Raw genomic sequence first — 27,724 nt, 5'->3', positions numbered from 1 at the left:
AGTCGAACTGGGAACCTTCCACCCACCCACCAATAAATCACATAAAAAGTGTGAAAAGGATAATAAAGTTGGCACCACCTTGTGAGACAGAGGATGAGAGGCTGCTGCCACTTGGCCTAGAGCAGAAGGCACGGCTGGGTCCAGCTGCAGGGTTAAGGCTTTGTGATGGACACCATGCTGGTTGCACTGTACTCCGACACTGTAAGGCTCCTCGACGTGATGGACTGCACTGTGGCCTGTTCAGTTCACTCATGTGTCCCACAGAGGAAGCAGAGTGACAAAACTCGGGTACGCTCTCATCACTCTCCACTGGCAAATTAGGAGTCCTCGGAAACGTCCTGCGACTTCCACAGGAAGACAAACTACAGAGACTACTTGGCTTATCCTCCTCAGTGTGGGAGACAGAAGGGCTGTAAGGCCGTACACTTCCCAGTGCTGGGGCATTCATCTGGAGGCCTAAAGGGGTAAATCTGTCAGTGTTTTCCTGGGGGCTGAGAATTGAATCCGGAAGACTGGAAAGGAGACTGGAAACTGGTGGAAAGGAGTCTGATCCAGAAGAAAGAGAACGATGAAGATCGCCAATGTCATGTCCCACCTCCACCGAGGCCAAGAGCTCCTGCAACCGTTTTATTTCCTTAAAAACCTATATAGGTATAAAAAACAAAGTCTTGTAAAAGTAATACCTTTTAATACCTAGAAACTTAAAGAGAGCCTGAAGCCTAAAACAAAAATACCTTTTTTTACTGGGCAGTCCTCTTCAGCAATAAGACCATAGCTGAAATGCGGCTTTCCCGCGGCAGAACAATGTCTTTCTACCCCCAAAATCGCGGGGAAAAATTCCACAACTTTCCAGGTTTTGTATTCTGCTGCCCGGGGGAGGCAGAGCTTTGCTCTGTAGCTTTGCCTCTGCTCGCATCAATCTCCGCCTCCTCCCACACCTCTCAGTAAAAGACGGAGAGGGGGGGAAGAGGCCGAGATTGACGCGAGCAGAGGCAGAGCTACTGCACAAAGCTCTGTCTCTACCCAGAAGGAGCCTCAAATTTTGCCCCGGGGATTTCGGGGGTATTAATTGATCGTTCTGCTGAGGGAATGCGGTGTTTCAGCTATGGCCTTATTGCTGAAGAGGACTGCCCAGTAAAAATAAGTATTTTTTTAGGCTTCAGACTCTTTAGAAACCTAGAGGTACAGACTAACCAGCAAGCTCATGGTGACTCAGAACTCATTGGAGTGTGTAAGGGGCTACAATGGCCCTAAAAGTCCCCTTACTAAAGTGCTATGGAAAACAAAAGTTTGCTTTCTTAAAAACAGAAAGAATTTGCGATAATTCAGGTTGGAGTGAGCTCCGAGATGTCTCCCAATGCATCACTGCTGAATATATGCAAATTAACCATTGTTGCCCTTAGAAGCTAAACACACTCCCAGAACCGCTGGAATGCAATGATGCGTTAGCTTGTTATTTGTACAGAGCCATAATAATCCAACATGCATACAGACTGTTTTGGATTTGTTGATCCTCATCAGTGCATGGCATGGATTAATTTGGCTCTATGGAGTAGGGCTTGTAACACCCAGAGGTACAGACTAACCAGCAAGCTCATGGTGACCCAGAACTCATTGGAGTGTGTAAGGGGCTACAATGGTCCTAAAAGCCCCCTTACTAAGATGTTAAGAAAAACAAAAGTTTGCTTTCCTAAAACAGCAGTGATGCCCTGGGAGACATCTCAAGCTCACTCCAACCTGAATTATCGCAAATTCTTTCTGTTTTAAGCAAGCAAACTTTTGTTTTCCATAGCATTTTAGTAAGGGGGTTTTTAGGACCATTGTAGCCCCTTACACACTCCAATGAGTTCTGGGTCACCATGAGCTTGCTGGTTAGTCTGTACCTCTGGGTGTTACAAGCCCTACTCCATAGAGCCAAATTAATCCATGCCATGCACTGATGAGGATCAACCAATCCGAAACAGTCTGTATGCATTGTGGATTAGTATGGCTCTGTACAAATTAACAAACTGACACATCATTGCATTCCAGCGGATCTGGAGGTGTGTTTAGCTTCTAAGGGCAACAATGGTTAATTTGCATATATTCAGCAGTGATGCACTGGGAGACATCTCAAGCTCACTCCAACCTGAATTATCGCAAATTCTTTCTGTTCTAAGAAAGCAAACTTTTGTTTAAAAACCTAGAAATACAACGAAGAGTGGGTTTACTATCTCTTTATTACAAACAAACCATTTCAAGAGGATACCAGGAAGAAAGGAAACCGCATAGCGATGCTGAATGTTGTTTATTGCCATTAAATCCAGATCATATCAGTCCATAGTAAACATGAAAATGTGCATAAAGAGTGAGATACTTATCTTGCCAGGGGGTGTCGGGTGTAGTGGTGGGCGCGCTGGGTGCACAGCCTCACAACCGTTTTGCTTAGGTAAGCTTCTTCTGAGGCTCAAGGTGCACATTGAACCTCAGAAGACTTTAAGTGAAACGGTTGTCAGGCTGTGCACCCAGCGCTGCCCACCGCTACACTGACACCCCCTCTTGCCTGGCAAGATAAGGATCACTTAATGCACATTTTCATGTTTACTATGGACTGATCTGATCTGGATTTAATGGCAATAAACACCATTCAGCAGTGCCATGCGGTTTTTTAGCAGGTAAATACAATTACTTTTAATAATCTGTGCATCAGGTCAAAAATTAGCTCCCAAAAGGAGGACAGTTGAGAGCTGTGCGTCTGTGCGTAGCTTAACAATTTAAGGACCAAAATTGCAAAATTGATCAGAAACAATTTGGTCGTCTACACACGATGCAATTTCTTATTAGATCACCGGTCGATCTGATGGAAAAATTGTACTGTGTAGATGAGGCTTTAAACTTTAGCCAAGCATGCCGATCAAATGTTTCTGACTGAAATCTGATTGGCTGCATGCTTGTTTCAGTGGTGTGATTCAGACACTACTGATGCATGAAAGATTAGCAGGGCTGCCAGGCAACTAGTATTGTTTAAAAGGAAATAAACAGGGCAGCCGCCACATCCCTCTCAGTTCAGTTGTACTTTCAAAAATGATAGCAGTTAGGAAATAAAGATTTGTAATGGTTTCTGAAATATGTGTTTAGTGCTCTCAAAATGAAACTCTAGTCACACACACACACACAAAAAAAAAAGATATAAAATTGGAGAAAAGCCCATATACTGCAGGAGTAAGCATGGCCAGGCTGAAATAACTTTTCTTGAATGAAATTGATGTCAAGGAAAGTTCCTAGCATTTGCAGGCTAGGTCTGCCACCTAGTGGTGAAATCTGTTCCCTCCAATTATCTGAGTTACCGCAATTTATTTTTGAAGGCAGCCTTTCCTTTGCCTATAAAAGGCTTTGAAAAATGGCTGAGATCAGGACTTCTGCTACACTGCATCAGGAAGGGAGTTTCAATGGACTTGCATAAGCCATTTTCACACCCCTCGCTAAATAAACAAGTAGCTTCTGCCAGGCAGAGATTTTGTCAAGAGAAGTCTATTTCTGCTACAGCTATGGTTAAATCTATTAATAATTTATTTCTCTATATACGTTGGCTGTCCATCTGTCTGGAGTGTTTTAAAGGACAACTGAAAAAAAGATATATGAAGTCTACCATATTTATTTCCTGTTAAACAATACCAGTTGCCTGACCGCCATGCTTATCTGTTTGGCTGTAGTAGTGTCTGAATAACACCAGAAACAAACATGCAGCTAATCTTGTCAGATCTGACAATAATGTCAGAAACACCTGATCTGCATGCTTGTTCAGGGTCAATGGCTAAAAGTATTAGAGGCAGAGGATCAGCAGGACAGTCAGGCAACTGGCATTGCTTGAAAGGAAATAAATATGGCAGCCTCCATATCCCTCTCGCTTTAGTTGTCTTTTATACTCGTACAGCTGATAACGTAAAAAAAAAAAAAAAAGTATGCATTACAAACGTTATTACTTCTGAATTTCTTATCAATCTTATGACAGTTTACGGATTTCTCCTTTCAAGGGTGCTTTTTAAAGGAAAAAATGTACAAAGTGGCCATTCTTAGGGCTTCTTCAGTGGCTCCTCAGCTTTGCTGACCTCCCTTTCCTGTTGGAGTTATGCTCTCTTTTCAAAGATCAGACTGCAGCGCTCTGGGCATGTGCGGCTCAGAAACATTTATAACCGAGCATGCCCAGGATGCACTTGGCTGATGCTCCTGCACAAAGAGGGCGTGCAGAGTGAACAGAGCATGTGCCTTTCAGTTGAGAATGGGGGGCATAGCTCCAATATGAAGCTGAGGGGCCACCCAGCATTCATTTAGTACAAGTTATATACAGGGCCAGATTTGTACTGTTTACCGCCCAGGGCGCACTATCACCAGGTGCCCCCAGACTGACAGCATCCTGAACCTCCTCCTCCTCCCCCCAACGCGGCAATAATTAGATTGTAGGTTTCTGTGAGGACAGTTAGTGACATGAGGGCAGGGATTAGATTGTAAGCTCCATGGCAAATGGCACATTTGGTGAGAGGTAGGCAGCTCAGAGATCGCTGAAAGTGCCCATTCACTGCCCCTTTATCCCCCGAGTGCCAGATCCGGTTGTTGGTAGCTGCCTACCACTATGTGCAAACTCTGTGTAGTAGGACAAAACTGCCACCCCGCTGCCCGCAGCACCCCTTGCTTTTCTGGTGCTCTAGGCCATGGCCTTTGTGGCCTTGCCTGAAATCCGGCCATGGTTATATAATGGTGCAACAGAGAAAATCTGGTTGGCAGCTGTATCACTGGGCTGCCTGAGCTGAGAAACCTGCCTCATGCAAGGTTATACAATGTTTGCCGTATTGATTCTTAAGCTTGTATGCATCAACATGCTTGGCAGACATTGGTGAAAGTGGACAATTACCTCCACCATGCTTGGACGTTTCTTCTGACGACCCAAGCACCGACAAGCGAGCAAGGAGAGATCTTGAGCAACTTCCAGGGGACAGATTCCCGCTCGCAGGTCCAAGTGGTAATGGCAGATGCGAGACGCCGTCCTAGAGAGCTTGTTCTCTGACACCTTGGAGGCTCCTGGCAGAGAGGTGGACTCCGCTTCTTTCCCGCTCTCCTCCTCATTCACCAGATCTTTCTGTAAGCAAAGAGCCAATATGTACATATCTCAGGAGAAAGGTGCAGGGATGGGGTAAAATGGGCAGGAAAGGGGGAAATTGCAGGGGTGGGTGGGGGTTGAGAAAGCTGAAAATGAAACGAAAAAGAAAATAGAAGAAAAAAGGATTAATGTAAAAGAGGGAGAAGTAAAAGAGAACAAAACTGATAAAGAGAAATGAAGAGAAAAGAAATAAACAAACGGAAATAAAGCTCCGGCAGTCGTTCTTCCTCAGGTGGTTGGCCCATACATGCATCTAATCATTTCTAATGGCTGTCTAATGTACTATATGTACATATATAAAGCTCGCTCTCGATGGCTTTCGGAGGTAGAATGAAACATGCCAGAGCTGGAGACCCTAAAGCTGCCCATAGATTGTAGGCTTCTAAATACCTACAGCTAGCAACCCATCTGCAGACTAGACCACAGACATTACAAGCAGAAGGAGACAACACTGCAGTAAAGACGCCTCGCTGCTCCCATTTCTGCTGACAAGCTTTAAAATTTGGCAATAAAAAAGTTGATAAAATAAACAAACATCAAAACATGAAGCACTCTTAGCTTGACCCTGTTAGTAAACAATCCATGCTTCTCTGCCACAACCCCCCCCCCCCCCAACCTTTTGATGCCTTTCATCTGGTGTTGCGTATCTCATAACTCCATATTAAAATTACATTATTAATGTGCATCTGGCTTCAAACTGGGGTATGGGCCCACGTCTCACGCCATTATCAGTTAGGGTTAGACATCAATAGAGGGTGGGTTCAAGTAAGAAGAAATAGTGTTAGGTTTAGCGATAGTAAAATATTGGTAAAAATTACAGATACTCTACTATCGTATTACCCATTGTCCAATAGTAGAATATCAGTAATTTTACCGATATTCTATTAGCAGCTATAATCATCTTTTTAGATGTGCACATTGGAAGTGCTTATTAACCTAACATGTGTTGACTAGTTTATCCTGTCTACAGGTATGGCTACTTTAAACGGTACCTGAAGTGACATGTAACACAATAAGATAAACGTGTATGTACAGTTCCAATCCTACTTAGGGCTGTGTTTCTTTTTTCTCACTGTAAGGGTAGAAATACATGGCTCCGATTGACAGTTTCTCTGCACTCAGACAATAACATAACTGTAGGAATGTGTATTTAGCAACAACAGTCTATTATATGTATAAGATGCATCACCAGCTATAACCACAAGGTAGCAGTGTGTATTTAGTAGCAGAAGTGTTTCTACATCTTGTATCTGTAAAAGGAAGTTGTAAATACATTTATTTGCTGTATTCTTGGTGTGTTAGAGCCAAGAGACCCATTAGTAATGAGGGGTCATTAATATCTGTTTCTTCTGCAATCTATATTGCTGCACACTACCAAGCTAGTTTATAATAGTCTTTTGATAATAACTTTTATTGATAACTAATTAGAGGTTGCGGCTGAGAAAAAACACATCTGAGTACATGGAACAGATATGTTCAGTAACTTAAGATCTCTCTGTATGGGAGCTGAATAAAATTTTTAAAAACCTACCTTTATGAATCTGATATTATCAAACTTTCTATGTAGATTTTTAACATCTAAATACAAAATAAGATTATGGGATTCTAGGTTAGTCCTATTTACCAATAGGACTATACCTGTACATACAATTTGTTTATTCATCATCCTATTTTCACTTCAGGTTTGCAATAAGAATCTGCCCAGTAGACTGGATTTTTGAAAAAGTTTGATTCTTTAGGTCACAAAATATCTTTCAGGCAGATGATTGGCTCTTTTAGTGACCGAAGAATCTTCCACAAAATATGAAGGTAACTAGGTAAAGATGTATGAACAGTGAAATGCCTGTACTTCCAGAGCCAATTACTAGCTCACAAGTGAACGGTACTAAATTATGTCGGAGTATTGTTGATTTATCTAAGAGTACATTACTTGATTTGAGGCATTAATATCTGGCAGATTTGATTATAGTGATTGAATACACCAGAGATCGATGCCACAATGTGGCTGCCAAAAAATATCAAAATTATCGATCTGGGATGCTGGAAAGATCTCGCTCGTAAGGGCTCAGTCGGGGGCATAGTGGTAGTGGCATTTGATTTCCTGACGACTGACGGATCAAAGGCTAGTTTCCTCTAATGTAAAATGTGTACCCCCCGGATGTGCAGACAGTTGCAGGCTGACCTGTCTTGCCAGCACCCCTCCTCCTGTGTCCGTCTTTCTCTGTTGCTGTCGGGGTTACCTGTGCATACATCCAAAACTGGTGGCGCTGGGAAATTTGGGTGCAGGATGAAGCCGAAAAATGGCTCCCCTTGCTCCTGCAAAAGTCCCAGCGGCGTTATTTACTATCCCCCCTCCACACCGCCATGGGATTGCAGTGTTTTTCTCGTAATTCGGTTTACATCTTTTGCCAGCTCCCAAATTACCCTCTGAGCGCCCCTATAGCTATAATTCACACTACAGCCTATGGTGGCGCCCAAATGTCCGGCACCCATTTTGCCTGCCTTGCAGCCTGTACCCCATGACCCCATTGCATGTATGTCAGTACATGTGGCAGGTTCATGGGCAGGGGTGTGACTAGACTTAATAGGGCCCCCTCTGCTAAAATGATGGCATGGGGCCCCCTTGGTCCCCGAACCCCATGTGGGTCATGGGATCAGAAGTGAGCGAATGGCAGCAGAGAGTGTTATGCTGTGATGCAGCGCTGGAAGCAGGAGAAAATTACACTCGCTCCCACTGCACGCTACGCTGCATGGTGGTAGAAGGTGGCATCCCTTCTACCACCATGAAGAGTATGGTTTTTGTGAGCACACGTGGAGGTATTTTTGATAATTGGCTGCACCTGCGCTGGGGAGAGGGAGGGGGGGGCTTCCCAAGCCTCTGTGCCCCCCCCCCCCCGTGTTGGCACGGGCCACAGGGGTGATTGTTATGTTCATGGGGTTCAGGCGCCCCCGATGGTGATAGATAAAGATGCGGGACACAGGAGGAGAAGCTGTGGCAGACAGGCGAGCCACAACTCTCTGCACAGCTCCAGGATGGGGGGAGGGGCACTGTGCTGTCACAACAGCCTCCTTTAATGTTATTTAACATTATTTATATTCTTTGTATTAGTATATTCCAGTCCCCCTGCAAGATTTAGTTATTTAGCATTTCCCAACTGTAACTCCCTGCTCAACAGCCTTGTCTAGATGTTTCTGCAACAGTTGAGTTCAGTTAGTGAGGAGATCCTGCTGTGCTTGTAGTCACATCATATTTTTACCTATGAATATGCTCTAAAAAACATCTTTGTATGCTTTCAACGCAAGTAAAGATACTACAGATTATACTTGGAGTCATTATTTCATCGAGTAAACTGCCTGTGGAGGTTTCTAAATCAGTGTGGAGTTATACTGCTATACAGACTGGGTCTTCTGGAGTATACCTCACACATAAAGCGGGAATTCGAAACAGAACAGTAAAAATATGATATCTGCAAGAAGGTAATGGGATTTCCTGTCAACTCATCAGTAAAGGACTGATCTGCAATACAATAAAGGATTACCTAGCTACACATCAAACACAAATCTACAAAGAGTAAATAGACATTCAGCAAAAAAGTACAAGAATTGCCTGTTTGCCTTCCTACAGTGAATACAGTGAGTACAGACTGCTTCAGAAATTGTACATTTCTTCTGTTTGGGACTATTGCTATTAAGTTTAAAAAAAAAAAAAAAAAAAAAAAAATCACCCAGTGATAAGATTCATAAGCATCATATCTGCAGCCATAGAGCATGTCTATTTCTGCGCATTCTATTAACATGGAAGATGAATTAATTCTCGGTCAAGATGATTCAGATAAACATGTTGTACTACCTGAGAGACCAAGGCGGTCAATACATCTTTCTCTAAAGGCAAGAGAGAGGTATGAAGCAGAAAGTGAAGGAATGTTTCATAGTCTGTCTGAATTGTGGATAAAAACGCTGCAACACATATCTGATATTGAGAAGACTGGCAGTAATGGAGAGCAATTAAACAATGCACTTACAAGACTTAAGAAGACATATGAAAATTACAGGAAACTCTCTGAAAAATATTCTTCCTTTCTATCGCAAGTTAGTACAGAACAAGCGTCAAAAGAGTTGAATGACTTTACCACCGCTGATCAACAGAGACATGTTACGTTTATGGAAGCAAAGTTACAGTTAGAGAATAGGATAGCAAATTTGATCGAAACTACATCCTGTACCTCTATTTCTTCTAGACACTCAAAAAAACTGTCAGTGCAAGCAACCTCTCACAGATTTACTAGATCATGCAAATCGCTGCAGTCACTCTCCCAGAGGTCATCATTAAGCATTCAGTTAGTCAAAGCCCGTGCAGAAGCAGAGGCTGCAAAAGCACAATCTTATTGCTTTGAACAAGAATCGACTCTTAAAGCGGACGCAGCACGCAAACAGGCGGACGCAGCACGCAAACAGGCGGAAGCACAGGCAGAAGCAACACGTGTGCAGGCAGAAGCACAGGCAGAAGCAACACGTGTGCAGGCAGAAGCAACACGTGTGCAGGCAGAAGCACAGGCAGAAGCAACACGTGTACAGGCAGAGACAGAGGCCCAGTTAGAACTTCTGCAAAAGAAAAGAGAAGAAGCAGCAGCTCTAGCAAGGTTAAAGGTCTTCGAACAAGCTGTGGAAAAGGAAGAAGGAATTAATTACCCTAGCCTAAAGTCTGCTGACGATCCTGCTAAACGAACTTTGCAATTTGTTATAACCAGAACAATGGATATACTCCCCTACTTACAGCTGAAGTCTCTGCACCTACCTGTTCAGCAAGTAAACAGCCAGAATGCATATCGTTAAAACATGAATCTCAGTTTAACACTGTACCTTTGAAGGATTCTGCTATGCTGTCCAACACTACAAGTCCAAGAGAACAAATCTATACACCTTGTCAGACCTCAGCAAGATATAATCACAAAGAAATATCACAACCAATTGGAACAAATCCCATGAATCTCATAACACAGTCTTTTTCAAGCTCCCATGCTCCAAACATCACACAGATCAAACCCTCGCCTGGAGTAAACGCATCTGCATCTCCATTCTCTACATCACCACTGGAACAGCACAAGCCACATACTGTCTGCAGTGGTGACGCATTTCCACGTACAGAAATAAAATCAGAAAAGTCTGAAATTGAAGAAGTTGGCAAGTATATGATTCGCCGAGAGCTTCTTAACTCTGGACTAACGAAATTTGATGATCAACCAGAAAACTACAGAGGTTGGCGAGCTACATTCAAGACTATAATCCAGAACCTGGAGATTGAACCTATAGGAGAACTTGATCTACTTATCAAATGGTTGGGACCGCAGTCATCAGAACAAGTTAAAAGACTGAAATCTGTTCATTGCGATGATCCAGCAACGGGTCTTAACATAGTTTGGGAGAGATTAGAGAGAGTTTATGGATGTTCTGAAGCTATTGAGCTTGCCTTATTCAAAAGACTTCGAAACTTCCCAAAACTATCTAACAAGGACAACCACAAGTTTCAAGAAGTAAGCGACCTTCTTCTTGAAGTAGAAAGAGCCAAGGCAGACCCACACCTTCCAGGTCTTGTCTACTTGGATACAGCTCATGGTGTAAACCCAATTGTACAGAAGTTGCCACCGAATATTCAGAGTGAATGGGCAAAGAAAGGATCTAAATATAAACAGGACTATAAAGTATCCTTTCCACCTTTTTCTTTTTTCTCCAAATTCATTAGAGACATAGCTACTGTAAAGAATGACCCAAGCTTTTTATTTTTTGATACTACAGTTCTTCCTTCAACACCTTTAAATTGCGATACTCAAGGCAAGTTTAAGGACTCACGGAACTCTATCTATGTCAAGAATACTGGAATCTTCTCAAGTTCTCAAGACTCTGATTTTAAACCACAGCAAGTCAAGGAAAATGATCCTAGGTATCAATGTTCTATTCATAACAAGCCACACCCTCTTAGAAATTGTCGTGTGTTTAAACAAATGCCCTTTGAAGAGCGCAAGTCTTTCCTCAGAGAACACGATATTTGTTATAGATGTTGTGCATCTACAGACCACTTTGCTAAAGACTGTAAAGTTCCTGTCAAATGTTTTGACTGCAACAGTGATAAACACATAACGGCTTATCATCCTAGTTCTCCCAAAGAAGTGCTTCAAACTGCTCAAGCCTCAAAGACCACACCAAGTTATGGCGGGGAGAGTACTGAGGAAATGACAGCATCTGTATCCACAAAATGTACTGAGGTATGTGAAGAAGGATTCCACAGAAAGTCATGCAGTAAAATATGTCTGGTCAAGGTATATCCAGAAGGACGACCACAGAGCGCAGTGAAGATGTATGCTATCCTTGACGACCAGAGCAATCGTTCATTAGCAAGTCCAGAATTCTTCAACGTGTTCAATATTCAAGGAGAAACCTGGCCCTATACTTTACGAACTTGCTCAGGCCTGGTTAAGATATCTGGAAGAAGAGCACATGGTTTTGTGGTAGCATCTGAGTATGGAAACACAGAATTTTCACTTCCAACACTTATCGAATGTGATCAGTTGCCAAACAATCGAGAAGAGATCCCTACACCAGAAGCGGCTCTTTATCATCCTCATATGAAACACATAGCCAGTTACATTCCACCGCTTGATGATGATGCAAAGATTCTCCTTCTTTTAGGCAGAGATATCCCAAGAGTCCATAAGGTGCGACAACAATGCAATGGACCAAATGATGCCCCTTATGCACAGAAATTAGATTTTGGATGGGTCATTATAGGAGATGTTTGCTTAAATACATTTCAAGAGTCTTATGATGTGTTCTTATGCAAGACCAACATCAGAGAATCTGAATGCACCTTTCATTCACTTAAACATCCTTTTAACTTTCAAGTTCAGGAGAGTTTCAGTTTAAAGACTTCATGCGATCTACAAAAGCAAATCAGTTGTAAGAACAGTTCTCATCAAGACTTTGGTGACACTATATTCCAAATAACTCGTGATGACAATAAGACAGTTCCTTCCATTAAGGATAAAGAGTTCATAAACATCTTGAATAATGAATTCTTCAAGGATGAAACTAACAGTTGGGTAGCTCCTTTACCGTTTCGTTCACCAAGAATTAGGCTTCCAAATAACAAGAAACAAGTTATTTCTAGGCTAACTTCACTTAAAAAAATTCTGAAGAACAAACCCGATATGAATGATCACTTTATAAAGGCAATCACTAGCGATGATGGAAAGGTTCGCAAGGTGAAAGTGAAGACAGCAAGAAATGGTAGTGTTAAGACTTTGTTTAGACCCATCACGGAGACAGTCTTACTCCTGCCTTCAAATGAAGATGTCTTATCTACTCGATCCAAGGGAACAGCCTGATATGCCTTCGAGTCTACTGAGTTACATCCTTTCTCCAGTGATGGAAGATTCTTCAAAGATCTGCATTCAAGAATTAATGTTTATGTTTTATGTTTTCTCTCTTCTCTACAAGTCTTAATTATACTTATAGTTTTCAATGTTAAATTGTATTATATATAGTGGTATCTACCGATACCAAGCGGGGAGTGTGCTGTCACAACAGCCTCCTTTAATGTTATTTAACATTATTTATATTCTTTGTATTAGTATATTCCAGTCCCCCTGCAAGATTTAGTTATTTAGCATTTCCCAACTGTAACTCCCTGCTCAACAGCCTTGTCTAGATGTTTCTGCAACAGTTGAGTTCAGTTAGTGAGGAGATCCTGCTGTGCTTGTAGTCGCATCATATTTTTACCTATGAATATGCTCTAAAAAACATCTTTGTATGCTTTCAACGCAAGTAAAGATACTACAGATTATACTTGGAGTCATTATTTCATCGAGTAAACTGCCTGTGGAGGTTTCTAAATCAGTGTGGAGTTATACTGCTATACAGACTGGGTCTTCTGGAGTATGCCTCACACATAAAGCGGGAATTCGAAACAGAACAGGCACACTTTACATGGGAGGAGACCTGGGAGACCTGTGGAGGCAGCTCCACAGATTACATGCTGGAAATCTGTTTGCAGATATGTGGCAGCAATAGATCTTCTGTGATCATGTACAATCAATACCTGATGATCAAATTTTCTGGCCAATCTGCCAGTACTCTAATATTCTTACACTAAAAAGCATACCATTCTATTCCTTATTTTCTCCTGTGCCCCTCTGTGCTGTTTCTGCCACTCTCTGCTGCAATCCTGGCTTGTAATTAACAGTTTTAGGCAGTGTTTACAAACAAACTAACCAGCTTGTAATAGGCTCACATAAACAGAGTGTGTGAGTCAGAGTGTGCAGGGGGCCTGCAGAGGGTGTGTATCGCTTCTACCAATCACAAGCAGCCCTGCACATTCCACACATTCAAGCCTTAAGGGGCCCATACACTCAGCCGATTTTCTGGCCGATCGATCGATCGATTGCAAATCGGTTGGCCACTCGACCGATCGATGGCCGATTTCGATCGATTTCGATGGATTTCCATCGAACTGGCAGGGTGGAAAATTTAGGTCGATCTGATGAGATTGCTTATCAGTTTGCATTGGCCTTAATGGAAATCTGATGGCAAAAAAATGCCATCAGATCGAATTTCAATAGATTTCAAACTGAAATCTATTGGAATTCTATCCTGGTAAAAAATGTTCTAAAAACGCATCAGATAGATCATCAGATGCATTTCTTATCTATCTGCTGCCAATCTGACGAGTGTATGGGCACCTTTAGCCCGACAGACACGACAGAGGAAAGGAGATAAGATTTATTACAGAGACAGTGCAATTAGGAAAGGCTGCAGTAAGCCAGAGCACATTAGAACAGGCATAGGAACTTATAGGATAGAAGAACTAAGGCTGAAAAATTTGTTACAGAGTCTCTTTAAGACATTATGCTAGCGGCAATTGCACAAGAATTCAACCCTATAGCTTCTCTCCAAAACTAGAGAAAGTAGAAAAAAAAAATCTTACCAGGTACGTAGTCTTAGAACTGGTAGAATTTTCAACAGCCATTTGTCCTGTCAGTATTTCCAATAAGACCTAAAAGAAATAACCAAAAACCTTGATAGAGTGCACAGAACACCATTAAAATGCACTATGTAAAATAATGGTGAGAGGTCAAAAACAAGCATGGAGCATTAACTGCTTTGTGTAGAAATAAAACAATGCAGGAAGAGGGGAAAACATTACATTAAACCCATTACTAGAATGTTATTATAGCTCTGGAGTGAGAGATAGTCTAGTTAAAGGATCTCTGTCACGAAAATGTTAAAATTTAAAATATATGTAAAACTTATACAATTAAGTAGTACGTTTCTTCCAGAGTAATATGAGCCATAAATTACTTTTCTCCTATGTTGCGGTCACTTACAGTAGGTAGTAGAAATCTGACAGAACCGAAAGGTTTTGGACTAGCCCATCTCCTCATGGGGGGTTCACAGGGATTTCTTGATTTTCAAAATACACTGAGTGAATGGCAGTTGCTCCATCCAACTGACAAAAAAAGTGTATGGTGAGCAGGGAGGCTGGTCAACATCTTTGTATACATTTTTATCAGGGAGTGTCGTTATAAAGAATAAAGGCCATGCTTAGAATCCCCTATGGAGAGATGGACTAGCCCAAAACCTGTTGGTAATGTCTGATTTCTACTACGTCCTGTAAGTGACAGCAACATAGGAGAGAAGTAATTTATAGCTCATTTTACTCAGGAAGAAACGTGCTTCTTATTTGTATGGGTTTTAAATTTTAAAGGACTGCAGTGTTAAACCCCCCTAAAGACCAGGCCATGTCTTGTTAAATTGGCTACTGCAGCTTAACCACTTAAGGACCAGGGGATTTTCCTGATATCGGTGCTGCGTGGGTTCTCCAGCCCGCAGCACCGATCAGGATTTAGCCAGGGCGATCAGACTTCCCCCCCCCCTTTTTCCCCCACTAGGGGGATGTCCTGCTGGGGGGGGGGGGTCTGATCGCCGCCGGCTTGCTGCACTTTGTGGGGGGGGGGGCTCTTCAAAGCCCCCCTCCGCTGCGTTTTCTGCGCTCCCTCCCTCTCCCTCCCTACCTCTCCCTCCATGGGCTGCGCAGGACGGATATCCGTCCTGCGCATTGTAGGATAGGCTTCAGCCCATCCTATGCCAGTGATCCCCGGCCAATCAGAGGCCGGGGATCGCCGATCTGCCTTACGGCGCTGCTGCGCAGCAGCGCCGTATGATGTAAACAGCAGGGATTTCTTCCCCACGTGTTTACATTACGCGTGCGAGCGGCGGCTCGCACACTGTTCACGGAGACACCCTCGTACGAGCGGCCTTTCCATGCCATACCACTAATGACCCGCCGACGCCTATCGGTGTTAGGCGGTCGTTAAGTGGTTAAAGGCCAAGCTGCAGGGCCGCACATCTCAGCACACAAGTGATTCCCCCCTTTTTCTTCTCCCCACCAACAGAGCTCTCTGTTGGTGTGGTCTGATCGCTCCCCCAGTGTTTATTTTTTTTTAAATAAATATTTACTTTATTATTTTTAATAAAATTTACTATTTTGTTTTATTTTTACCCCTCTCCCTCCCCCCACCAGTCAATCAGCGTGATCGGCTGTCATAGGCTTCAGCCTACAACAGCGGATCACTTCCGTATCAACAGAGGGGACAGTTGTGTCACATGGCTGTCCCCAGTACAGCGCTGCCGTAGATCGCATCGCTGTACAGCCTAATTAGACGGTGGTTTCGCCGTCCAACAGTCTACCAGGGGCGATCGCACAGCAGCGCACGCGATCTCCTGATAGCCCCATAGAGAGCCGTTCATGCCAATTGGTGTGGAGCGGTCCTGGGGCTGCCGCCGCGTTTAAGCTGCTTGGTGTGGAGCAGTCGGCTAGTAGTTAAAGCAGACCTGAACTCAGAACTTCAACTCTGCTCTAAAAGATAAGCAGCATAATAACCTTTAAAGATTAACATTTCTTTGTTACAGCTAATACAAATCCTACAATAAATCTACAGTATATCTACTTCCTGCTTTCATGAAAGCAGACATGTTAACATCCTGTGCTTTCAAATTAGCCTCTCTGCCGTGGCAGTCAGCTGACACAGCTGAGGGATCAAATTACAACTTGTGATTAGTCACATATGAGGGGTAATTAGAGAGGCTAAACACTCAATACATACAGGGTCCACTTTAACAAAGGAAAGGCGGAGGTCTATAACTAGCTGTGTCTCTTTTCTGGCTGTCCTCGGCATTCGCCGCTATCTCATACATGGAGAGTGTGCTCTGTATGCAAAGCAGAAGCCAGGAGATAGCTATTCATCCATCTTGTTTATTACTCAATTAGCTTGTACTACAGCTGGAATAGAGCACCAAGCAGATTTTATTTTAAACACTAGGGGGAGCAGGAACACATTCTTTTCTTACTTTGCACAAGCTTTAAACAAGTCATCAGTTCTGCAGCAATGATAGAGAAGATGCGACACTCTGCACAACTATGTCATCAATAAGAGGCTGAAATTATAGTCACCCCCACATGAATAATGATGTCACCAGAAAGCAACTCACTAAGGCCTAGTGCACACCAGAGCGGTTCGGCTACGGTTTGCGATCCGCTAGGGTAATGTATTTCAATGGGCTGGTGCACACCAGAGCGGGAGGCGTTTTGCAGAAACGCATAGTCCCGGGCTGCTGCAGATTTTGGATTGCGGATGCGTTTCTGCCTCAATGTTAAGTATAGGAAAAACGCAAACCGCTCTGAAAAACGGCACTTCAGAGCGGTTTGCCAGGCGTTTTTTCTGTTACAGTAGCTGTTCAGCAACAGCTTCACTGTAACAATACATGAAATCTACTACACCAAAAACCTTTCACAAAACCACAAAATGCTAGCTGAAACGCTACAGAAAAAGAAGAAAAATAGTTTCAAAATCTAATAGCGTTTTGCGGATCTGCTAGCGGTTTTTGGTGTGCACCAGGCCTAACTCAGTATAGATTCTGCCCGTGGGGTATTTTTCCCCTTATGGATGAGAGAAATGTTCACATTTCAGCGCTCCTCCCTTTTATTCCCCACATTTGCCCATTTGTCCCAGTTATTGCAAAGTTAAAATTATATCCCTAGTATAATGTATGGTGACAATATTTTAATTGGAAATAAAGGTAAATTTTTTCAGTTTTACATCCATCGCTAATTTTTAGCCCATAAATTTATAACAATATGCTCTCTTGACATACATATTAATTTTCTTTTTATTCCCTAAAGTCAGTAGGTGTAGTTTGACTATTTGGCCACAAGCTGTCCCTGCTGGGCAAATCCTATTAGCGTACAATAAGTCCACTATATAAGAAACAATGTGTTGCTACATTGTAACTAGGGAAGTGACGCAGGCAGTGATCACGGTGGCGTGCGAGAGATTAATGAATGGGAACTTGTTCCCATTCATAAATCTAACTGTCGGTGGCAGAAAGCAGCAACGGAAGGAAGCGCAGCAGCTCTATTTAAGAATAAACACTGGGTGGTGTAATGGTTAAGGGCTCTGCCTCTGATACAGGCGACCTGGGTTCGAATCTCAGCTCTGCCTGTTCAGTACTGAACCAGAGCTGTATAATTGGCAAGTCTCCCTAACACTGCTACTGCCTATAGAGCGCGCCCTAGTGGCTGCTGCTCTGGCGCTTTGAGTCCGCCAGGAGAAAAGCGCTATATAAATGTTATTTGTCTTGTCAACAAACTGTTTTGCGAACCCCAGGGTGAATGGGCCCTTATTGGTACTTTTGGGCATTAGTGCTTTTGACTGTTTGCTGGTGGTTCTCCCAAGAAGGTTACAATCCTGTGATAATTGCTGTGGCTGCCAAGCTGATCTCCTATGAAAGGGGGTTTATTACCTACAGAGGCTCTTCTGCAGACTCGCACCATTCCTATGAAAACAACCATTAAAGCTTGTCCATTGGCCACTAAACATATCATCACCCCTGGTAAATTTTCCCCATATACCCCATTATGGGACATTCCCACACTGACTAGCAGTGTACTATCTGGTGTTGTAGTCTTGTCAAGTAATGCTTTCTATGGTCATGTAATAAGTTCTAGGCCCTTTCTTTTGTCTTGGGTCGAAATTATAGTCTACTGAAATCAATAGGCTGCTTCTGATTTGCATGCAGGGGAAAACAAAATGGGTCTCCAATTTTTTTTTTTGCACATTGCGTCTGAATCCTCAGTGTTGCGCATTAGTGAAGCAGAGGGATTCAGATGCTGATTTGCAGCTGCACAGCTGCACTCCAGTGGAAACGGCCTTATTGGTTAAAAAAAAATGTTCCCAAGATGATCATGAATAAACATCACAGGCAGAGAAAATCGAGTCAGGCATAAATGGTGCTGGAAATTTGGGCGCATCAGGCACCACTATAGGCCGTACGGCTGTAGTGGCAGTCAGTAAATTTGAGCGCCATCAAAAGACGGAGCCCAAATTACACTAAAAACCGTGTAAAAAAGTTACATCTTACCCCGAGTCAATGGCGGCCTGGAGGGGGAATTTTAATTCATTCTGCCATTACTTTTACAGGCACAAATTGGAAGAACAAGCCGATTATCACACGCAAAAAACAGTTCCCTCTGGTCTCCAGTAGTCTTGTTTTAGCAGGTGCCATCTACCTCAGATCTGCTATGACCAGGGAAGCATACAGAAGACACAGTGCCCAAAATGCTGATCGACCACATCCTTCACCTTTGGGTACACAGATCCATGGTAAGGTAAGGAAAAAGGTTTTGAATGACAGAGCCCCTAACCACTTACTATCTAGTGGAATTACAAAATTGGATGAACACCAGCTGGTTGAGGCTAAATTCTGACAAAACAGAGGCGTTGGTGGTAGGTGGGCCACACATGATGGATAAAGTCTAAAACTCCCCCCACTTCAAACTAGTAATTGGAGGAGATGCCCTACGGTATAAAGACTCTGTGTGAAACCTTGGGGTGATCCTGGATGGAAAGCTAACACTCGGACAGCACATATCCGCTGTTGTCAAGTCTTCCTTCTTCCATCTGAGATATTTAGCAGGAATCAAGCACCTTATCCCAGCTGAAGACCTACCTGCCCTAGTTTTAGAGATGTCGCGAACCTCCGATTTTCGGTTCGCGAACCCCCATTCACAAACCTTTGCGGAAGGTTCGGTTCGCGGGAAAAGTTTTCGCGACTTCAATGGGGATGCGAACTTTGAAAAATAGAAAAAATTATGCTGGCCACAAAAGTGATGGAAAAGAGGTTTTAAGGGGTCTAACACCTGGAGGGGGGCATGGCGGAGTGGGATACATGCCCAAAGTCCCGGGGAAAAATCTGGATTTGACGCAAAGCAGTGTTTTAAGGGCAGTCACATTGAATGCTAAATTGCAGGCCTAAAGTGCTTTCAAACATCTTGCATGTGTATACATCAATCAGGGAGTGTAATTAGAGTTCTGCTTCACACTGACACACCAAACTCACTGTGTAACGCACCGCAAACAGCTGTTTGCGTAGTGACGGCCGTGCTGGACTGGTGCGCACAGTGGCCAGAGTGTAGGCCGTGGCGTTTTTCAAGCCCACATGGTCACCGGGCTGTGGTAGCTCAATGATAGAACAACAGTGACTGTTCAGCTGATCAAATTTGGTCTGACCACAATGAAGCAACAACCTTATTATCTTTTGTGTGCCACCCCCACCCGAGACACTCAAATAGCCGGCGGTCATTGCTTCATTGTGATACGCAAGCCCCTTCACTGTGGCAAGGTAACGATCACGAAGGGGGATGGGCACATGTACATGCCTTTTGTTTATTTGTTGCAGCCGCCCGCAGTGCAGCCAGAAAAATTAGGCAGGCATGTACACGCACCAGAAAAATTAGTGTAGCGGCCGCTGCTAGCAGCGGCCTTAAAAATTCAGGAATCCGCCTAGAGTCCTGGACCCTGTTGGTGGTGGCGGAGAAGGCAAATGGCCTGCAGGCAGAGATGCTGTGTGTGGGGACTGACTTAGTCTTCGGTCGTGCAGTAGCCCTCCGGGATCCATTCCTCATTCATTTTGATAAAGGTGAGGTACTGTACACTGTCGTGACTTAGACGACTTCTCTTTTCAGTAACTATGCCTCCAGCTGCACTGAAGGTCCTTTCTGACACGACGCTTGCGGCAGGGCAAGAGAGAAGTTGTATGGCAAATTGGGACAGCTCTGGCCACTGGTCAAGCCTGCGCAACCAGTAGTCCAAGGGTTCATCGTCGCTTTTCGCAGTGTGTACATCCACACTTAAGGCCAGGTAGTCGGCTACCTGCCGGTCCAGGCGTTGGTGGTGGGTGGATCCGGAAGGACTATGGCGAGGAGTTGGACTAAAGAATGTCCGCATGTCCGACATCACCCTGAGATTGCTGGAGCGTCATGTCCTTGCCTGCGTGGACTTGGGAGGAGGAGAGTTACTGCCAGTGGTACCTTGATTGCGTTGTGCAGCCACATCACCCTTAAACGCATTTTAAAGCATCATCGACAGCTTGTTCTGCAAGTGCTGCATCCTTTCCGCCTTCTGTTGAGTTGGTAACAGGTCCGCCACTTTGTGCCTGTACCGAGGATCTAGTAGCGTGGCCACCCAGTACAGGTCATTCGCCTTGAGTTTTTTGATACGGGGGTCCCTCAACAGGCTGGACAACATGAAAGGGGACATCTGCACAAAGCTGGATGCAGACGTACTCTCCATCTCCTCTTGCTCTTCCTCAGTGACGGGACGCAACTCCTCTTCCTCCCCCCAGCCACGAACAATACCACGGGAACGTGGAGCAGCAGAAGCCCCCTGTGACGGCTGCCGCGGTTGTTCTTCCGCTGCCTCTTCCTCCTCCACAGAAACACCTTCCTCATCACCATCATCACAGTCTGACTCCTCTCCTTCCCCACACGACTCCTCTTCTTCCTCCTCCTCCTCCTCCCCCTCTGTGCTACCGCAGATGTTGTGGAAACATCGGGTTCGGATGTTAATCGCTCCCACGACTCCTGCTGCTGTAACTGTTCTCGTTTACGCTCCTCCACAGCTGTATCCACCACTCTACGCACGGTACGCTCCAGGAAGTAGGCGTAGGGGATCAAGTCGCTGATGGTGCCCTCAGCGCTACTCACCAGTTTGGTCACCTCCTCAAAGGGCTTCATGACCCAGCATGCATTTCGCATCAGTGTCCAGTTGTTGGGCCACAACATCCCCATCCTCCCAGATCGTGTCCTTGTACTGTAATGATACAGGTACTGGGTGACAGCTTTCTCCTGGTCTAGCAGGCGAGAGAACATCAGCAGGGTGGAATTCCAGCGAGTCGGGCTATCGCAAATCAGGCGTCTCACCGGCAAGTTGTTTCTAAGTTGAATGTCCGCAAAGCGTGCCATGGCCTTGTAAGAGCGCCTGAAATGCCCACACAACTTCCTGGCCTGCTTCAGGACGTCCTCTAAGCCTTGGTACTTGGACACAAATCTTTGCACGACCAGATTCAGCACATGTGCCATGCAGGGTATGTGTGTCAGCTTTCCCAAATTCAACGAAGAAATTAGATTGCTGCCGTTGTCACACACCACGTTGCCGATCTCAAGCTTGTGCGGGGTCAGCCATTGCTCCACCTGTTTATTAAGAGCAGCCAGAAGAGCTGCTCCAGTGTGACTCTCCACTTTCAGGCAAGACATGTCTAACACTGCGTGACACCGTCGTACCTGGCATGCAGCATAGGCCCCGGGGTGCTGGGGCTGTGTAGCTGGAGAGGAGATCGCGGCACCAGCCAAGGAGGAGGATGACGACAGCAAAGAGGTGGTAGCAGGTGAAGAGGAGGTGGCTGGAGGCCTGCCTGCAAGCCGTGGAGGTGTGACAAGTCGGTCCGCTGCGCAGCCACGTACTCCCTGCTTGCTGCCATCGGTCACCAGGTTGACCCAATGGGCTGTGTATGTAATGTAGTGGCCCTGCCCGTGCTTGGCAGACCAGGCATCCGTGGTCAGGTGGACACTTGACCCAACGCTCTTCGCAATAGATGACACCACTTGCCTCTCAACTGCACGGTACAGTTTGGGTATGGCCTTTTGTGAAAAATAATTGCGGCCTGGTATCTTCCACTGCGGTGTACCAATGGCCACAAACTTATGGAAAGCCTCCGACTCCACCAGCTTGTATGGTAACAGCTGGCGAGCTAATAGTTCCGCCACGCCAGCTGTCAGACGCCGGGCAAGAGGGTGACTGGCAGACATTTGCTTCTTACGTTCAAATACTTCCTTCACAGACAGCTGGGTACTGCTATGGGCAGAGGAGAAGGAACCGCTGAAGGGAAGAGGCGGTGTGGAGGAGGGTGGCTGTGAAGGCTGTGCAAGGGAGAAAGCGGATGAAGACGATGCACCTGAAGTAGGAAGAGGAGAAGGAGGGTGGCTTGTCTTGTGTGCTGCTTTTCCTCAGGTGTTCTTGCCATAGCTGTTTGTGCCTTCTCTCCAGGTGCCTTCTTAAGGCACTTGTCCCTACGTGAGAGTTGGCCTTTCCACAGCTCAATTTTTGCTGGCAGAGACAACAGATGGCTTTGCTCGGATCTGAGACACACGTTAAAAAATTTCCAAACCGCTGAGCCCCCCTGGGCTGATGGCGCTACGGTGGCATCAGCAGCTGACGTTGAAGGGCATGTTGGCTGGCTGTCCATAGCTGGCGATACATGGCGCCGGACACTGCCCCCAGCTGTTTCTGAGGACGAGCTCCCTCTGCTTCTATCATGGAGTCGTCTCCTCCTACTCCTCTCTGACTCCCCCTCTGAACTGTCCCCCTGGTCATCTCCTCTACCGGGAACATACGTGGCATCCGTATAATCATCATCATAATCCTCCTGCCCAGCTTCGCTTTCCTCAAACACCTCGTCAACTGCACCAACTTCAGGTGGTTCATCATCCCCCTCCTCACACGTTACGTCCATACTATCGCCACCTAAAATCAGACGTATGAGGTGGTGTACCTGCGCCTTCTTGTTGTTGCAGTAGTGGCTGGGAATCAGTGATTTCACCACCACCACCAAATAACTCCTGCGAAGTGTCAAATGCAGTGGATGTGGTGCTTGTTGTAGCGCTGGTGGCTGCGGGAGATGAGGTGTTCTGTGTTAAATAGTCAAGCACGTCCTGATCTTGGGAAGTGATGGCACGTGCCTTCTTCTGAGCACTGTATTTTGGGCAAGGTCCGCACGAAATCACAGCAACACCACCTCGCACAGACCTGCCGGTGCCTGGTGGCCTACCTCTGGGTCTGCCTCTACCTCTTCCTCTACCTGGTTTGTCCATTTTGTCCATCTCAGGGGGATGCTAGGTATATGCAGTGAGCTGGGTTCACTCAACACAACAAGTAGTTAGATGCAGTGAGCTGGGTTCACTGAACACAACAGGTAGTAAGATGCAGTGAGCTGGGTTCACTGAACAGTAAAGGTACTTAGATGCAGTGAGGTGGGTTTACTCAACACAACAGGTAGTTAGATGCAGTGAGCTGGGTTCACTGAACACAACAGGTAGTAAGATGCAGTGAGCTGGGTTCACTGAACAGTAAAGGTACTTAGATGCAGTGAGGTGGGTTCACTGAACAGTAAAGGTACTTAGATGCAGTGAGGTGGGTTCACTCAACACAACAGGTAGTTAGATGCAGTGAGCTGGGTTCACTGAACAGTAAAGATACTTAGATGCAGTGAGCTGGGTTCACTGAACACAACAGGTAGTAAGATGCAGTGAGGTGGGTTCACTCAACACAACAGGTAGTTAGATGCAGTGAGGTGGGTTCACTGAACAGTAAAGGTACTTAGATGCAGTGAGGTGGGTTCACTCAACACAACAGGTAGTTAGATGCAGTGAGCTGGGTTCACTCAACACAAAGCTAGGTATATGCAGTGATGAGGTGGGTTAAGTAAACACAACAGGTACTGGGTATATGCAGTACTGGGTAGTACAATGTGCAGCTCCCTTTCACACACACCGGTAGTCACTGAATGTGCTGGGCTGCTGGCAGTGGCACACACACTATCAATTAGCAAGGCTGTGCATGCAACAAAAGTGTCAGTTTGACACACAGGAGAAAAAAAAAGTACAGGATGAGCTCTGAAAAGAGCTGTTGAGGGGTGCTATAAAAGCAATAATAATCAGCCAGGAGCAAGCTAAGCAGCCAAAAACCTAACTAATCTGTCCCTATAAGAACAAGTCTGCAGCAGCTGTCCCTAGTCTGTCTCTAGCAGGCACACGAGTGAGGCTAATGGCCGCCGCAGCCTGCCTTATATAAGGGGGGGTGGGGCTCCAGGGCTTAGTGTAGGCTGAATGGCTACAATGTGCCTGCTGACTGTAATGCAGAGGGTCAAAGTTGACCCTCATAGTGCATTATGGGGCGCATCAAACTTCCGCAAAAGTTCGCCTGCTGCAGGCGAATGCGAACCCCCAAAGTTCGCCTGGAACGGTTCGCAGGCGAACCGTTCGCGACATCTCTACCTAGTTTATGCATTTGTATCCTCTCGCCTGGACTACTGCAATACCCTGTTCGTCAGCTCCCTAGATAAGGTTCTGCACCCCTTGCAACGAGTACATCATGCAGCAGCCAGACTCCTAACCAATGCCCCCCGCAGCTCACACATCTCCCCAGTACTGCAAACTCTTCACTGGTTGCCAGTAAAATGGAGAATCTAAACCATATGGGACCCAAATACATAGCGGATCTATTGGAATTTTATGCCTCCCACGCACTCTCCGCTCTGCCAGTAAGATGAATCTGGTTATTTCCAGGGTACACTTAACATTTGGTGCTCGGGCCTTTTCCTATGCAACCCCTACTCTATGGAACTCACTTCCACAGTCAGTGTGAGAGGCTCCTTCTCTGGACAGCTTTAAGAAAAGGCTAAAAACCCACCTTTTCTCCCGAGCCTTTGAGACTGCATAATGCAGGTCACAGCGCTTTGAGTCTCCAGGGAGAAAAGCGCTATAAAAATATTATTGTTATTGTTACTATTGCTGTGAAATTGAAGTGGTTGGCGGAAATCAGAGGGTGGAGACACTAGCCGGGCGGTATGGGATTTAAAAATCAAACATAAAAAGTGGGGCCCAGGGGGAACCTTCCTATTGTGTCTTTTGTAAAAACCATTGATAATGTCTAGACCTGGGCTTTGCACCTGTGGTAAGTGTACCACCGGTGGTACTTTGCAGTTGGTCAGGTGATACACACCAGGTTTGCCTGCCACTTTATTGCCTGCCTGCCACTTGTCCTGGTCCTGTCTCCACAAAGTTTGGCTCCCCCTCCCCTTGCAGATCTGCTCTGCGGCATACTTCAGACCTCAGAGCAGTGGGGAACAGACAGCCAGGCAACTGGTGCACAGTGATGGCGCAGATACAAAAAGTGACATCACTGCTCATTTCTATATTTGAAGTATACACGCCTTCACCGTGCACCGTTTGCCTGGCTGTCTCTTCACTGCGGCTCCAGCAGAAATAGCCAAGCCGGATCGCGTCCAATCTACTGCGCAGGCACACTGGTGGTACTTTTTAGGTGATAAAAGTGGTAGAATTAGTGAGAAGGTTGAAAAGCCCTGCTCTAGACACACACACACACACACACACACACACACACGATCTGCATGTGCTTGTTCAGGGGCTGTGGCTAAAAGTATTAAAGGCAGAGGATCAGCATGATAGTCAGGTAATCATTGCTTAAAAGGAAATAAATATGACATCCTCCATATCCCTCTCACTTATTTAACTGCTTTCTTTTTTCACTGTAGTGGTTTAAACAGTTGAAATTTGACAGTTGAAATTTGACAGTTGGGAAAATGACAGTTGGAAAAATGACAGTTGGAAAAATGACAGTTGGAAAAATGACAGTTGGGAAAATGACAGTTGGGAAAATGACAGTTGGGAAAATGACAGTTGGGAAAATGACAGTTGGGAAAATGACAGTTGGGAAAATGACAGTTGGGAAAATGACAGTTGGGAAAATGACAGTTGGAAAACAACTGCCATATTCCAACTGCCATATTCCAACTGCCATATTCCAACTGCCATATTCCAACTGCCATATTCCAACTGCCATATTCCAACTGCCATATTCCACTGCCATTTTCCAACTGCCATTTTCCAACTGCCATTTTCCAACTGCCTGCCATTTTTCAACTGCCATTTTCCAACTGCCTGCCATTTTTCAACTGCCATCTTCCAACTGCCATCTTCCAACTGCCATCTTCCAACTGCCATCTTCCAACTGCCATCTTCCAACTGCCATCTTCCAACTGCCATCTTCCAAATGCTCCTCATTTCTCTATGGTAACTTCTTGTAAGAGTGGTAGGTTAAGCATAGTCTCACTGCCACTCTCTCAGCCTTGCTGCCTGCGTTCTGCCCCCTACAGCTGAATGGTTTTTTTCAGCAATCACCACCCAAGGCTCACAGGACTCCAACCTCTGGTACTTTTAAGTCTGAATGCGTGCATTAGGCACTGAACTATCTGTATGTGACTGGATTACTGACCTAAAATCAACTTTATGTAGCGATGGCATCACCAACTTTACAAACAAAGATGTGAAGAGAGTAAGCTACACAAAAATATTGCCTTCAAATACAGTCAGCAGCAGTTACTCACCACTCCAAAGCTGTAGGTGTCCAGCTCAAATGTAAGCTTCCCCATTTTCACATACTCATCAGGGAGGTACGCCAGCGTACCCTTCACAGTACTGGTTCGTGCTAAAGTCCGACTTTTGCCTGCATCACATGTGTACCGACTGAACCGAGAGAGCCCAAAGTCTCCTAGCTTGGGAATCAAAGCCTGGTCCAAAAGGATGTTGGAACTCTTGATGTCTCCATGGATGATGCTGGGAGTACTGGTGTGCAAGAACTGGATCCCACAGGCTGCACCCTGCATGATGCTCAGCCTCTCTTTCCACGACAGTGTCGGAGAGCTGCCCTGCGAAAGCTTTATATTAAAATACAGCATCCAGAAAAAAAAGATTCAAAGAGTTATGTAGACCGTGTGTGACCAAAAGCATGTATGACTGCTAGATATCGCTGTTGCCGATAAAATCTGACAGCATCTTTCTATGTCCACAGTGCCACATAATATACATTTCACGTGGGCACATTTGGGCTGATCATAGGAGATGTTTAAGATGGGTGTATTTATACTTACCTGGGGCTTCCTCCAACCCCATAAGGTGCGTGGGCTCCCTCACCATCCTTATACTCGCCAGTAATCTTCAGTGCATGCATGGCTTATCTGCGCGCCCACAGCCAGTAGTGTTAAGCCCGACGGGTTGCCCAAGTGGCCCGTCATACGCAGAAGAGCACAACTGGCTGCGACTGGCCAGATTTCCTGGCGGGAGGAAAGGACAGAGTGGCCGAGGAGGATGGCGAGGAGGCCCAAGAACTTCATGGGGCTGGAGGAAGCCCCAGGTAAGTATAAATACACCCATATTAACATCTCATGTAGACTTTAAGTGCTGGGGTGGGGGGCACGTGTTATTGGGAAAAAGGATTGGAAGAGGTTAAATATCATAAATTAAAATGTGGTAATTATACTAAGCTCAGACACCAGTGGAAGATATCTGCATATGTTGTCCCTAATGTTCCCTCTTTGTTGTTTATATCCTCATGTACTATCTGCTCT

The 27,724-nt window shown here is 45.2% G+C and overlaps 1 protein-coding gene across 3 annotated transcripts in view; it reads right to left on the bottom strand.

The window, feature by feature from the left end:
* The window catches only part of IRAK1 (interleukin 1 receptor associated kinase 1), a 191,264-nt gene that overhangs the window by 23,467 nt on the left and 140,073 nt on the right, over nucleotides 1-27,724 (bottom strand). The window contains exons 8-11 of one of the 3 annotated variants that reach the window (XM_068248242.1): nucleotides 26,705-27,034; nucleotides 14,112-14,180; nucleotides 4,889-5,113; nucleotides 79-643 (exon numbers count right to left, since the gene is read on the bottom strand). In XM_068248242.1, the coding sequence (XP_068104343.1) occupies nucleotides 79-643; nucleotides 4,889-5,113; nucleotides 14,112-14,180; nucleotides 26,705-27,034 (1,189 nt within the window). The remainder of the gene's footprint in view (nucleotides 1-78; nucleotides 644-4,888; nucleotides 5,114-14,111; nucleotides 14,181-26,704; nucleotides 27,035-27,724) is intronic. The other 2 variants (XM_068248243.1, XM_068248244.1) reach the window with 2 other exon arrangements.

Source organism: Hyperolius riggenbachi, chromosome 8 (assembly GCF_040937935.1).
Source record: "Hyperolius riggenbachi isolate aHypRig1 chromosome 8, aHypRig1.pri, whole genome shotgun sequence".
Classification (NCBI taxonomy): Eukaryota; Metazoa; Chordata; class Amphibia; order Anura; family Hyperoliidae; genus Hyperolius; species Hyperolius riggenbachi.
The sequence above is the reverse complement of the archived record's forward strand: the minus strand, read 5'-3'. Positions and strand labels throughout refer to the sequence as shown.